The sequence below is a fragment of the Alligator mississippiensis genome, chromosome 2, assembly GCF_030867095.1.
Source record: "Alligator mississippiensis isolate rAllMis1 chromosome 2, rAllMis1, whole genome shotgun sequence".
Taxonomy (NCBI): domain Eukaryota; kingdom Metazoa; phylum Chordata; order Crocodylia; family Alligatoridae; genus Alligator; species Alligator mississippiensis.
The window spans coordinates 169,111,653-169,126,015 of record NC_081825.1 but is presented as its reverse complement, the minus strand read 5'-3'; the positions used below and the strand labels follow the sequence as shown (position 1 = coordinate 169,126,015).

Sequence of the window (14,363 nt, the reverse complement as noted above, 5' to 3'; positions counted from 1 at the left end):
CCTCCCGGAGCACATCTGTAAATGCCCAGTGATTACAGAAAAGCCCACAATGATCTCACAGCTCAGGCAGTCATGGTCTGTGTCTGTGGTGCTTGCAGGACTCTGGATCTACATATGGTGACTATGCTGGCAGGAAGCTAACCTGGTGAGAATGGCTTTCCTTTGTTGCATCCAGGGGTGGATCCAGATGGGGTGTGGTAGCAGGCTCATCCCCCCTTTTAGACCAATGTGGAACCAACAGCTAGGACTTTTTTTTTAAGTCCCTGAAGCAGATAAGAATCCCTTTCTCCTCCAAGCTCAGTGGCACCTCTCATTCCTCCATTTCATCTGTCTGCTGCTGCTTCTGCCCCCCCCCCAGCTGACCCAAGGGCAGAAGCAGCAGCAGACAGCAGCTCTGGAGGTGACCTCCCAAGCTGACCCAAGGGCAGGTGGGGGGGTGACCTCCAGAGCTGCTTCTGCTCTGCTCTAGCCAGGCTGTGCAGAGGGCCAGGTTCAGGCAGGGACAGTAGTGGCAGCAGGTAGGTTCCCCATTCCTACCCATTCCCCTGGGTGTTCCCCACCAGCCTGAGAACAGGCAAAGGGAGAGGGAAGTGTGCACCTTTGCTGCTGTTCCTAGCCAAACCTGGCTCCCTGCAGTCCTGGCTGGAACAAGGCAGGAGTAGACAGGAGTGTCCCCTGCCTGAGCCAAGAGGTATAAATAAAGAAGGCAAGGGGGAAGATGGGTGGGAAAGGGAGATGCTGTTGAGCATGAAGGGACAGGTAAGGAGGTGCTGAGAGCAAGGGAAGTTTCTTACCTGATTCAGGAATGTAAAAAGAAATTCCCTGCCTGTTGCTCCTGCCAGGTGGTCTGCCCACCTTGGTGGGGGTGAAGGTGAGAAAGGCTGGAAGTGGGAGTGCAGCCATCCCTGCAGCAGTGATCACTGCTCCCACACCTGCCTTTTTAAAATTGTGGATCCACCTATGATTGTCTCTGGGATGGCTCATCAAACTATTTTGAACCTGTGATCTCTGGTCCCCAAGGACTAGAAGAGGGCCAAGGTTGTGCCCATCTTCAAGAAGAGGAAGAAGGAGGACCAGGGTACCTATAGGCCACTTAGCCTAACTTCTATCCCAGGGAAAATCCTGGAAAAATTCATTAAGGAGTCTATGTGTGATAGGCTTGTAGAAGGTGGGATTCTGAATGACAGCCAGCATGGCTTCATCATGGGCAGGTCTTGTCTTACCAACCTCATCTCCTTTTATGATCAGGTAACTCACCACCTGGATAAGAGAGAAGAGATTGACATTGAATACCTTAACTTCCAAAAAGTCTTTGATCTAGTATCCCATGATGTTCTTGCAAGAAAATTTGGAGGATTGTGGGATTAACTGTGAGACAGTTAGGTGGGTACGAAGCTGGCTGTGGGGTAGGACCCAGAGAGTCCTAATGAACCGATCTGTGTCATCCTGGCAAGAAGTGGCCAGTGATGTCCTGCAGGGGCCAGTACTTGGTCCAGTACTTTTCAACATCCTTAATGATTTGGATGTGGAGGTAAAGAGCTCACTGGCCAACTTCGCGGATGACACCAAGTGATGGGGAAGTGTGGTCACACTTGAAGATAGGCTACAGATACAGGTGGATCTAGATAGGCTAGCAAGTTGGGCAAGTCGGAACCAGATGAAGTTCAACATCAAGAAACGTAAACTATTCCATCTGGGAACGAGCAACCCCCAACACACCTACAGGCTTGGTGGCACCAAACTGACCAGCACCACGAATGAAAGGGACCTTGGGGTAACAATAGACTACAGTATGAATATGAGCTGGCAGTGTGACACTGTAGCCAGCAGGGCAAATAATACTCTGGCATGCATCAATTGATGCATCTCCAGCAGAACCAAGGAGGTGATTCTTCCGCTCTACTCAGCACTGGTGAGACCGCAGCTGGAATACTGCATTTGGTTCTGGGCACCACACTAACAAGGACATGGACAAGCTTGAGAGAGTCCAAACAAGAGCCACCCATATGATCAGTGTCTTAAATGGCAAGCCATACGAGGAAAAGCTGAGGGATCTAGTACTCTTCAGCCTGAGAAAAAGAAGGCTGAGAGGGGATCTGGTAGCAGCTTGCCACTATACTAGGGGAGTGCATCAAGGGCTCAGTGAACAACTGTTCACCAAGGCACCCTTGGGGAAAACCAGGAGTGATGGCCACAAACTCCTGGAAGATCGATTCAGGCTCAACATTAGGAAAAACTTCACAGTTAGAGTATGGTGCAATCGCCGACCCTGGAAATCTTCAAGGGGAGACTGAACAGTCACCTGTCTGGGGTCACCCGACCTCCAGTTATCTTTCCTGCCTGGTGCAGGGGGCCTGGACCCAAAGATCTCCAAGGACCCTTATAGCCCCTTACAATCTATGAATCGTTCCTGTGAAATGGTAATGAAAGAAGTGTGGTGACTGCATGGAAGCAAGCATACAGAGATGTGATCTGAGAGCTAAAGCACAGCACAGCTCTGACAGCAGAGAGAGCTCCAAGTGACAGGCACAGGAAGGGAACCAAGCCATATCCTTCCCCCTAGCTGTCCCCTCTTCATCCTTTCCTCCTCTCTTCTCTTCTGCAAAACACCATAATCTCTTAATCATTTTGGGTACTGGGCACGTATTATTCTCTCCACAGGAAACACTGATTTCTACCTGCTGCACCCTGACACTGATATCAGTTGTGCAGAGTACATCCTTCCCCCATTTTACTGTCTTCAGGGTCTTCCCCCACCCACACAACTGCAACAGCAATGCCCTCCTTTCCCTCCTTTGCCATCTTTCCCAGGAAGGTAACACCAGCTCTACTATTTAACTGTTGAATTCATGGACTTGGGGCACCAGGCCAAAAGTAAGGGTAGGTGTTTCCTTTTATGTCTTTCCTCAACACACTTCTGTGATGTAGTGGGCATGTTTGCAGCATGGCAAGGGAAGACAGACGTGGTTAAGGTTAGTGAGAAATAAACAGCTAAGTCTCCTTTTGTCCAAGTGGAAAAGTATGTTCTACGAGGATTTCCTCTGCTGACTCAAATGAAGAGTCCTGTGTCCCCTCTCTGTGAAATGAGTACTGGCTATTCTGGTATTATAACTGCCATGTGGCACTTCTATTCGGTGCAGAGAAGGAAAGCCTCAGGCACGTGGTACATTAACAGCTAGATCTCCTTCACAGGTGTGGGACTCAGTTGCTGTAGGCTGCTGGGTACTCAGTTTGCCTGGTGCCTGTGCACCACTCAGAGAGAAGTGGAGAGGTTTTGTAGCATTTGGCTGCCTGTTCTGATGTGACGTGGTGATGCCTTTCCCAGAGCAATATGGGAAATTAAGGGAAATAGATGGGGAAAATAGATGTGTGTGTCTATCAGGAGCAATAGGACAAGACCAGCACTTTTGCTTCTAGTTGTTCTTTATCTCCCTTTGGTATGTTGCTGTAGTACCCAAGCTGTTTCCAGACCAATTTTGGGTTTTTGTATTAGCCAAAAGATAGAGTTCATTAAACTATAAATCACTTTCAGGGAAATAATGATTGTTCAGGTAAATCGCTGGCAGTCTTGTTACTACTTAGAACCATGAGTATCAAGGCGAGAAGTACTCACCTCGTTTGGGGTGTAAAGGGAATAGGACAGCACATTAGTTCCTGTATGAACAGTATTGCAGATCCAAGAGAGACTCTGCTCCAGAGTAAGTAGGTGTAGCTGCACTGAATGTAGCATCACAATGACTCCATGCAGCTCTGGAAGTCTGCCAGGTCTTCTAATCATGAGGGGTATCTGTTGATCCCAGTCACTGTTGTGGAAGTGAACTCAGTGAGAAGGTGGTCTATGCTTCTGACTTCAGCCTGGTGAAGCCACACTGACATGGATCTGAAGCGTCCTGCTGAGCCCTACTGATTAGCAACTAAGGGATGCCATCAGCTCCTTTCAGCTTCCTTTTAATGTAGTTCCAAGTGATGCAGGCCTCTGCTTTTGAGATAGGCACCTGCCCATGAGACAGTGAGCAGAGGTTTACCATAGACATTTTTCTTCATCCTGGTAGCTGAAGTGGCCCTGTGTCCATGGATTAACCTCTCTCCTCATCACCCCACAATAGAACTGTTAAGTGAAATGGGACCAGGAGTTATGTATGTGCAGAGGCTAGGGTTTGTCACTTTCCCATTTGCTTCTGCTCACACATACACACTAAACCTAGAAAAGGGGCCTTGAAGTCACTGCAGGTATGTCCCCAGCAGCTGCGTTCAAGTACGCCAGGGACAGAGGTTTAGAGAGCAGCTGCAGGGGATGCTCCCAGAGGAGGTTCACTGTTCCATTTTTGAGCTTGGTGAATGTGAGCAGGAGAAGGTGGGTGAGGTGCACTTAGGGCCACCCCATCCAGCACTTGCTAATGGCACAGTGTAGACATGCCCACAGCAAGGGCCTGGCAGAGAACACATGGTCCTGCTGCCTGGACAGGACCCTGCACCATGCAAAGGTGGGATAGGGTGGCAACTTATGTGAAGAAAAATGAAAAGGTAAATGCTGAGTAAGAGCTGACATGAGTTAAAAGCCCAGGAAAGATGGGCTTTCTCTTTGTGACTAGAAATGGGCTTGGAGAAGGAAGATCAGACTTTGCTCTCTTATTTGGTTCTGCCTTTAAATGAGAATGGGGAGCATTTTGGTAACTGGATTGAAAGTTGCTCCAGTTCCACTCTCCTGTTAACTCCCTGTTTCTGCTGTTCAGGAGAGGAGTACCTAGATGGCTCTTTTTTCCTGCATTAGAGCAGCTTTTAGGCTGTGCATTGTTCCAGGCAATAGCCATAGACCACGTTATCACCCTAGCAAATTAGCCTGGGCTGCTCAGCTTCTACTTGCACAGTGATTCAGAACAAACGTGGTGTCTGGTATAAAGACTGTTCTACACGGGGACCTTTCGTTTGTGGACAGGCTGCATTGGGCTGAGCAGCTGTTCCCTTTCCCATCTTCCCACTGGCAACCCAGGCATAGACCTGGCCCATAGCCTGGGAGCTAATGGTGTGACTGGACCCAGTGTATCAAGCCCTAAAGTCAATGGTTAAGACCCTTTCTGATTTAGAGCCTACTATTCAGGGAGCACTGCCTGCTATATTTGGGACACAGTGAAGTGGGCCTTTCTCTACACAAGAAAGCAGCTACTACAGGAGCAGGCAGTTATTTTGGGTGGAGGCCCACTTACCGAGTTTTGGCAAGCTGTTGAGGGCTGCAAGGGTAGCCCCGCCCCTTGACAGGTGCCCTAGTCACCATCTTGGCACCAGAAGTCCCACCCCCTAACCTTTGCCACCAGAAGTCCCTCCCTTTGCGCCCCAGAAGTACTCCTTTAAGCAAGGGGGTTTGTCATCTCGGAACCAGAAAAATACCAAATTATAGTCTAAAAATCAAACATCTACAACATTCATTAATTTGATTTCAAAAAATATATTTGTCCTGATTTACACATGTTTATTTAGTGTACATACAGATGATTGTATAATAACTTAAAATGAAGTCTTACTTTTGTATTTCTCCTGCTCAGGGTGGGTGGGAGCAGCAGGGAATAGGAGATGCTCTGTTTACCAGGGCACCCCTTGTAATAACCAGGAACAACAGCCACAAGCTGATAGATAGTAGATTTAGGTTGGACATCAGAAAGAACTTCTTCATGGTTAGGGTTGCCAGAATCTGGAACAGGCTTCCAAAGGAGGTTGTGCTCTCCCCTACCTTGGGGGTCTTCAAGAAGAGACTGGACAAGCACCTGGCTGGGGTCACATGACCCCAGCACTTTTTCCTGCCATGGGCGGAGGGTTGGACTTGATGATCCATTGAGGTCCCTTCTGAACCAAACATCTATAAATCTGTGTATATTGTGGTGGGGTGGGGAGCATGGGTGGTAGGTATAGGTTTGTTGGGGGCTGTGGGTGTGTGGGGGAGGGTGTGATTTTGTATGTGGGGTAGTGGATAGGCATGCGGGGGGCTAGTTGTGTATGTGGGGTGGTGGAACATGTGAGTGTATATGTGGATATGTGGGGTATGAGCAGGTATGGGGCTTGTGGGGGGCTGTGAATGTGTGGGCAGAGGGTGGCTGGGGAGGGTTGTGGCATGTGTGGAGGGGGAGGGTTTGCTTACAGCCCCTGTCAGTGCTCCTCCAAGCCTGGGATCCATGCTCCTCTGCTCCTGGCCCTGGCGTGAGCTCCATGCTCCTGCTTGCCACCACTTCTCCCTGCTCCATCTGCCACCACCGCCCTTCTCTTGCCACTTCCCTGTCCAGCCCCCCAACCCTCTTCTCTGGCACCATGTCCCAGCTGCACAGCCAAGACTGCAGGATGCAGCAGGAGCTGGCCTGGTCCAGCCAGCACCACACAGAGCCAGCCAAGAATCACGGGGGCTGGGCCGGCTCCTGCTGAGTCCTGTGCCCTGGCGCTGGAGCCAGGAAACAGGTGGTGCCAGAGTGCAGGCAGGGGGCAGAGAGAAATGGTGGCGGCAGCAGCAGGCAGGAAAGAAGGTAAATGGTGGCAGCAGGTGGCATGGGGGAAGTGGCAGCAAGTGGGCACTCAGGAGCCCTGGGGCCACCGCCAGCGGGGCCAAGAGCGGGGCAGCAGGGATCCGAACTGGCATGGGGCCCAACCTGTCAGGACTCTATGGAGCTGGGTTGGCTCCCTGCTCTCCCTACTGGCGCAAACCAGCCCGGCTCCACAGAGCCCCTGCTGGCCCGGGCCCCACACTCCTGCCATCCCGCCAGCATTGACCCTGGGACACCAGCATGAACCCTGCACTCCCACCCAGCTGTTGCCATGCTTCCATGCACCCGCTCGCAGCCACTTGCCCCCCTGCTGCTGCTGCCACTGTTCCTCTCTGCTCCCCGCCCCCTACTCCAGCACCACATGGTTCCTGGCTACAGTGCTGGGACCACAGGAGCTGAGCCAGCCCAACCTGTCCTGGCCCTGAGGACTGGGGCGATCACCTGCAGTCCTCCCCTGCCTTCCCCCACTTCTTATCTGAGTTTCCTTCTCCAGAGCAGGGAGGCAGGAACAGCCTTGGAATCCCAGGCCAGAAGCCTCTGCTAGGCAGAGGCTTCCAGCTGGGAGTGGGGGTGGGGGTTTGGGGCCGGCACAGCAGCTGGGTCCTGCTGCCAGCTTCCCCTGGGTCCTACTGCCCCTGGTGCCTTGTCATCTTTGGCAGGCAGCCAGGGGCAGATAAATATTAATTTTCTAAATTTTTTAGGGTCCCCACAGGATGGATAGAATGGCCTGGCAGGCCAGATTCGGCCCGCAGGCCATATTTTGCTCACTCCTGAGCTACTAGGATTAAACACTTTTAAGTCATCAGGGTCGTGTAACTTTTGCCCAGGAGTTTAAAATGAGGCAATCTTTGATCCACTGATGTTTAATTTTAACAAACCTTGGCATGCTTGGGTGACTTGATCACAGCTTACAAGCGCCTACTATGAAGGTTCTGTCTGTAGAAGGCTCTAATGTAGCAAACAAAGAAAAAAGAATCCAGTGACTCAGAGGTCATCCTACATAAATACAGACCACATAGAAGATGCACATTTCAAACAGTGAGAATGGTTAACCATTGAGACAACTTCCCCATGGACATGGTGCATTCTCCCTCCCCAAACTAAACATCTCTTTCTAAAGGATCCTCTAGCAAAACCACAAGCTATTGAATTGGGTGCTGGAATCCCTAGCTAAAACCATCTGGTCTGTGCTATGCAGGTCAGACTAGGTGGTCCAAATGGCCTTTTCTGGCCCTGTGGCCAACAAGTCTATCCAGACAGCACCTATTCTGGCCAAAGGGACAGGTATTAAATGTTTTACCTGGCAAGGTAACTTACAGTGAAAAATCTTTTCCAGAAAGTGTAGTTCCCATACTGGCCCAGAGTGACTGCTGGAGTAGCTTCCCCCACCTATCACAATCAAGACCTCACTCCCCCTCCTTTCTCTCTGAGTCTCTCTTGAAGCCAGCCCTAGTTAGAGATTCTTAATAAGAGTGAAACCCATGGCTGCTTCCAAAATGATATCGGGCCCTGAAATATGTAATTCCTGCTTGTCTCTATTGCCCCACCCAGAAGTGAAACATGGCTCAGCTTCTTCTGAGGGCTTGACCTCTTAGGGAAGTAATGCAACCAGCAGTAACTGCAGTGAAATGAGCCAGTTTTTATCAGTCACAGCAGGCAGAGTCCTTAAGTTACTATGGCCAAGCCAAATTTAAGACAGCCCACAAAAGTAGGAGTCACTGCTCAACCTGCCTGATTCTCCTAGGATGTATTTTGTGTTTCTGTCCCACTCTGTGTTTAAGTCTTGGTGCTTCCCTGTGATGCACCAAGGAAAATGTAATCTAATAATCTTTTCACACCTTTCCTGTTGCCCTGCACTGTTTGTAAGTTAATGTCTAGTCACTAGGCTTCCATCATCTTTACCAGCATGCTCTTCCTTCTGTGGTTAGCTCCATCCAGGTCTTGATGTGCCATTCTATACCAACCCAAATACTCCTCTGTTGTTTTGCCATCACACGCTTCCTTGAGTTCAGTGTAGAGATTGAGTCATTCATTCAACTTTATTATACAGTAATAATGAATGGGAATGTAGGGAAGCTAAGGCAGGCATATAGCTCACAACCATATTTTAAATATTCTAACATTCTTGACTTCTTCACCTTGCTCCACTAACTGAGGAAATATCAGGTTTTGTTGAATCAGTCCTAAAACCGCTCGTCACCTACCGAGCAAGTTTTGTACAAGACACTACAGACTTTCTACGGAAACTTAAAAACATAGACCACCTTCCCAGCAACACACTCCTAGCCACCATGGACGTTACCAGCCTATATACCAACATCCCACACCAGGATGGTGTCCAAGCCTGCCTTACGTATCTACAGAAACAAGATTACAACACAGATTACAGACCCAAAGATATTACTGACCTTATACACTTCATCCTCACATACAACAATTTCACTTTTAATAATCAACACTTCCTCCAGACGATGGGAACAGCTATGAGCACTAAAATGGCCCCACAATATGCCAATCTTTTTATGAGTCACCTGGAAGAAGACTTCCTCAAGAACTGCACCATCAAACCCTTGCTATACTTAAGATATATCGATGACATCTTCATCATTTGGACTGAAAACCTGCAATCTCTGATTGAGTTCCATCAGAAATTCAACAATCACCATCCCTCCATCCGACTTTCTCTAGAATACTCCAGCACCAGCATCTCCTTTTTAGACACGAGGATCAGTATCCAAAACGATAAAATACAGACCACGTTATACAAGAAACCCGCAGACCAACATACATATCTGCACAGAACCAGCAATCACCCGAAACACACCCAAAAAGCTGTGATATACAGCCAAGCCCTCAGATACCACCGCATCTGTACTGAAGAGAACACCCGGGATTGCCACCTCACCAATCTTAAAAAGGCTTTCACCCAGCAAGGACACTCCTCCAGAGAGGTAGATCGCATGTTTGAAAGAGCCACCCAGATACCACGTGAAGAACTGCTGCAGTACAGAAAAAAAAAAACCCCACAAATCGCACACCGCTGGTTATGACCTAACACCCCTCCCTTGAACCCCTACAAAAAATCTTCAAACAACTGCAACCCATACTAAAAAGAGACCCTATTCTTAAAAAAGATCTTCCCAGAGCCACCCATCCTAGCCTTCAAACAAGCACCGAACCTCGCCAACCTCATCACCAGAAGCAAACTTCCTCAAGCCCAGAACACACCAAAAGGATCCAGACCGTGCCAGGACAAGAAATGCAAAACCTGCCAACACATCTCCACCACCCCCACTATTACTACACCCCACAACAGAGCCATCAGCATCCCAGGATCTTACAGCTGCACCTCCAGAAATGGAATATACCTCATCCAATGCACCAAATGCCCTGATGGAAGATATGTAGGAGAGACCAAACAACAACTGTGCACCGGAATGAATGCACACCGGAAATCCATCAAAGACAGAAACACCCAATTACCGGTGGGGGCACATTTCTCACAGGAGGGCCACTCTCTCTCCAATCTCTCAGTCCTGATCTTCAAGGGGAACTTACACAACACTTCCCAGAGACGAGCCTATGAGCTCCATTTCATCAACCTGCTGGATACTAGAGATCAGGGACTAAACGTAGACATTGGATTTTTGATGCATTACAATCTGCCTGGCAACTGACTCCCCAGCCCAGCCCCTGGCTTCTTTACTTTTCATTCTATCCAGGAAGAGCACACACCAACTGCTGAAGCTTCCTTAGCCTGACGAAGGGTTTTTGAACCCGAAAGCTTGCTTAATAACTATTCTCCAACCATTTGGGTTGGTCTAATAAAAGATATCAAATTCACCCAAGGAACCTTGTCACCTTGCTCCAAGCATTCTCCTTCTCCTGAGAGGAGATGGCCCTATTTAGATGTCTGCAAAGCACTCAGCTTCCATGAAGCCAGGTCAGTCATTAAGAAAACTGGCTTCTTCACCTGTCTCCTGTGCTGAAAGATAGCAAGGCCTCCATGCAATCAGGATGGCCATCTCCCTGTAGGTCAAGCCTGCTATCCAAAGAGTTTGAAAAATGTACTCCTTTCAAAGATCCATGACATACTCCTGGGCATCCTGGGAGGATCCTCACAATTTCTTTACACCTTCACCAAACACAAAAAGGGGGGACTTAATAAAAAGCTGCATTCGGTCACCAGCTTCAGCCTGTTGTTCTCCCTTCAATGCCTTGTTCCCTTCTTACTCCTCTGCTCCTGTGTATAAGTGGATGGCTCACTAACTCCTCAACATCCATTTCCCATCTGGAAGATTATACATGCATACAAATAGACAGTCTCAACCACCTGACACACACATCTTCTCATAAGAGAGACTCCTCTGTTCTGGATGTTTACTACCCACACTGTAGGTCGGTGGCAGGTTGGTGACACTTCAGTGGAGGGTGAGGGGACACACAGCAACAGTAGCAGCTGGGCTGGAAGTGGTGGCCTGTTTTTGGAGCTAGTTCTGTTAATTTGGTCCAGCACTCCTACAGGGTTGGTGACCCCGGTCCTAGAGGCATGGAATTGTTTCTAAAGTAGTGGTCTCCATTTGCAAGAGCTTATGAAACCTTAACCTGTTTCAGTTTATGTGTGTTTGATCCTCCTGCTTTTCAGTTATTTTTGTTTTACTTCAGATGAACAAAAACCTCAGCCAAAATCATCAGGTTTCACCTCACTGCATGTTGGCACTGTGAGAATTTGTTAAGTGTTGTGTCTGAATGGGCCCAACCAGCTTAATTAAGCCTGGTCTTAATTTGGCATGAAATCCAGAGCCAAAATAGCAAGCGGTGTTTTCAGCCTTCATAATTTCAGTGTGAAGGTCCTTACGATGTTGCCTTACCTGCTAGGATTTAGCCAAAGGCTTGAGGAATGGTTGGTTTTGGAGGTAATTTGTACACGACTTGTGAGGTAACCCAGACTTTGTCTCTTGCCTTCATGTTTCTCCTTTGGTCTAGCCCATGTTTTTTCCTCAACCTTCTGGCCTGCTGGTAATGTGGGAAAACCCTTTGCTTACTTCCTCTTCCAGCCCTGTTCACATTCAGGAGCCAGTGCTGACTGTACAACAGGCATCAGCCTGAAATGTATTAGTCTGCTGTGTCTTACGCTACTGATCAGCTCAGCAGCCAAGTGAAAACTGCCCAAATTAGTAAATGTCACTGTGCAGCCAGCGATGCCACAGCCTTCTACTGAGTAGGGCTTTAGACACAGGCCAGGCCATTGGCCACAGGGGCTACTTGTAAAATTAAGCGATTAAGACAGGTAGATCAGACCCAAACTTCCATTTCCAGTGAGACTCCTGGCGATGCTGCTTTATATTTGGGGAAAGGAAAAGCCACTTTACAGGCCAACCAACACTGGGTATGTCTGTTCTGCCCTAAACATGTATGAAATGGGCCTTCCTGACAGTCACTGGCAATGCATAGGGGGTGCCTGCGGGTGCACATGCACCCACTGAGATCAGCCATGCACCCCCTGGAAGCACCAGCCACAAAAACAGAAGTGCCGCTGGGGAACCCCCTCCCCCCACCGGTCGTCAATCGGCTGCTGGGGGACTCCCCTCCCCCATTGGCGATATGGTACCCCCTGACTCAAGAGGCACCAGTTGCCCATGCTGGCAGTGCATAGCCCCCAGTACCAAGTGCAGTAGCTGGAAGATGTCTCTAGTCCTCTTAATCCCACTTGTCCTATGGAGCTGGTAACCATAAGAGAATGAGCTAGGAAGCCTTTTACCCTCTGCAAATCTGCAGTACCCCTCAGAGCTTCAATTATGTGGGGGGTTTTGCTTAGGAGCTGGACTCAGGAAGGCTCAGTGAATGTGGTAACCCCAGTGGAACTTTTCCAGGCACTTTTCCAAGCTTTTAGCAACAGTTGTGCAGTATCTTCAGGAATCAGTGCAGGAAACTTCTGTTATGCTAAGCTTTAGAGCTCAGACCTCAAGTACATGCAGTTGGTATGGGGAGCATCAAACTAATGCGAAGGGCACTCTCTAATGTGGGGGGGCTTGCATTACCTGAGTTGCTGCTGTTGGCTTGGTGGGAGAATATGGGGCAGTCTGAGACACTACACTGAACCAGTACTTGGCTAGTGTTCTGGGCCTTTTGGGTTTTCTGTTGTGTATTTAGGATCTGTCCCTGCAGAAAGGCCCATCCCTGCACACAGTCCCAGTGGTAAGAGGGAAGTAAGCACAAAGGAGATCTGCAAACATATGTGCCAGCCTCCTCTGGTCTGCTCAGCCACCTCCAAGACCTGGCCCCAGATTGGTCCCTCCAGAAGGCAGGGCCATAGGGCACCTATTCTAAGGAAAGTTCTTTTTGGCCCTTGCTGTAAGTCAACTCTGTATGGCCTTCTTGCAAACAGAATAGAACCCATGCCAACAAGTTGAGTCTGTGGATCTTACCTTCCCAGGGTCAAAAGTGCCTGAACCCAAGGGTTCTCTGGCATATGCTACATTTAACACCTGGTTAAGATGTTAATCACACCATAAATAGTAAACTGATAAGTTAAAACCAATTTATGGCATGATAATATAGCAAATGAGCCACAAAGACACTCCACATAATGTGTAATGTCTTTGTGGCTCGCTTGTAATATGCCTTACATTGAATATTTGGCATGTTGAGACTAACCCATGATAGATCTTCATGTGCAGCTGAACCTAGACTCAGCAATGGAAAGTCACAGGGTCTAGGTAGGACACAGCTGTCCTATCCACAATCAGTGGGATGAGCTGGGGGTAGCACAGCCTTTGTCTGATCCCCAGAGGCAGAAGTACATCAAGCCAGACATCAGGGAGCAACTCCCAAGTTCTCAAGGTGCTCATAGAAGTGACAGCTGGGGTTTAAAGTTCCCCAGTGGGGGATGCTGTTCAGCTCCCTCCTATCTACTGGGAGCCTCTGATCTCCTGGGCCTGGCAGCACAGCCAGAGCTGCTGAGCATGAGGTTTTGACAATCAGCTGATTGTTGACCTGGCTGCACGAGCAGACGCTCTTCTTTCAACTTGCTCGTAGAGAGGGGAGCCTGGGGTTATGATTCTGGGTTCCCCCTGCACTGAGAAGTAGTAATGGCATGATTGAGATCTGATCCCCAATCCCAACAACTGCACCTCCTGCCATGCATGTGTGGCATAGTAGGAGGCTCAGTTGTTGGAATTGGGGATCAGATCCCATTGTGTCATGAAATGAATGTGTGCCAGGGACCCAGGTTTGGGGATCAGGCTATCTGGGCACTTCAGGTGAGCCCAGGACAGGCACCTTACTCTTGCTTTGTCCTCTTAGAGGTGTTCTATGCAAATAGCAAATGTGGTATATTGCAGCCCAAATTTCACTTCCACATCTGTTGTCTTTTCAGATGCGCTGGCTTCCTCCATCAGAGGCTGCTTCTCAGGGCTGGAAGTCCCGTCAGTTCTGCTGAATACTGTGTAAGTCAGGGGCGGGTAATTATTTCGGGCACAGGGCCACTTACCCAGTTTTAGCAAGCTTTCAAGGGCTGCATGGGTATCTCTATACAGATGCCCTGCCCCCTGGTTGCCATCTTGTGACTGGAAGTCTGTCCCCTAGCCCCTGACCTTTGCCACCAGAAGTCCCTCCCCTGCCCCTGGAAGTACTCTTTCAGCAAGGGGTTTTACCATCTTGGAACCAGAAAAATACCAACTTATATTCTAAAAAGTAAACATCTAAAATATTCATTAATTTGATTTTGAAAAATATTTTTGTCCTGACTTACACGTGTTTGTGTAGTGTACATAGAGGTGATTGCACAATAGCTTAAAATGAAGTCTTACTCTTGTATATTGTGGGGGTTGGGTATAG

General features: G+C 48.8%; 1 protein-coding gene and 1 long non-coding RNA gene across 8 annotated transcripts in view; one reads left to right on the top strand and one right to left on the bottom strand.

The window, feature by feature from the left end:
• RBPMS (RNA binding protein, mRNA processing factor) overlaps positions 1-14,363 on the top strand; it is a 196,358-nt gene that overhangs the window by 163,542 nt on the left and 18,453 nt on the right. For all 6 annotated transcript variants that reach the window (XR_009459964.1, XR_009459963.1, XR_002092327.2 and 3 more), the window contains one exon: positions 13,903-13,972. Coding sequence is in view for 1 of the 6 variants with exons in the window: in XM_059722392.1 (XP_059578375.1) it covers positions 13,903-13,965 (63 nt within the window). In the remaining 5 variants the exon portion in view is untranslated. Of the gene's footprint in view, positions 1-13,902; positions 13,973-14,363 lie in introns of those variants that run through there.
• LOC132248646 (uncharacterized) overlaps positions 1-14,363 on the bottom strand; it is a 32,925-nt gene that overhangs the window by 2,258 nt on the left and 16,304 nt on the right. The gene's annotated exons all lie outside the window — the stretch shown is intronic.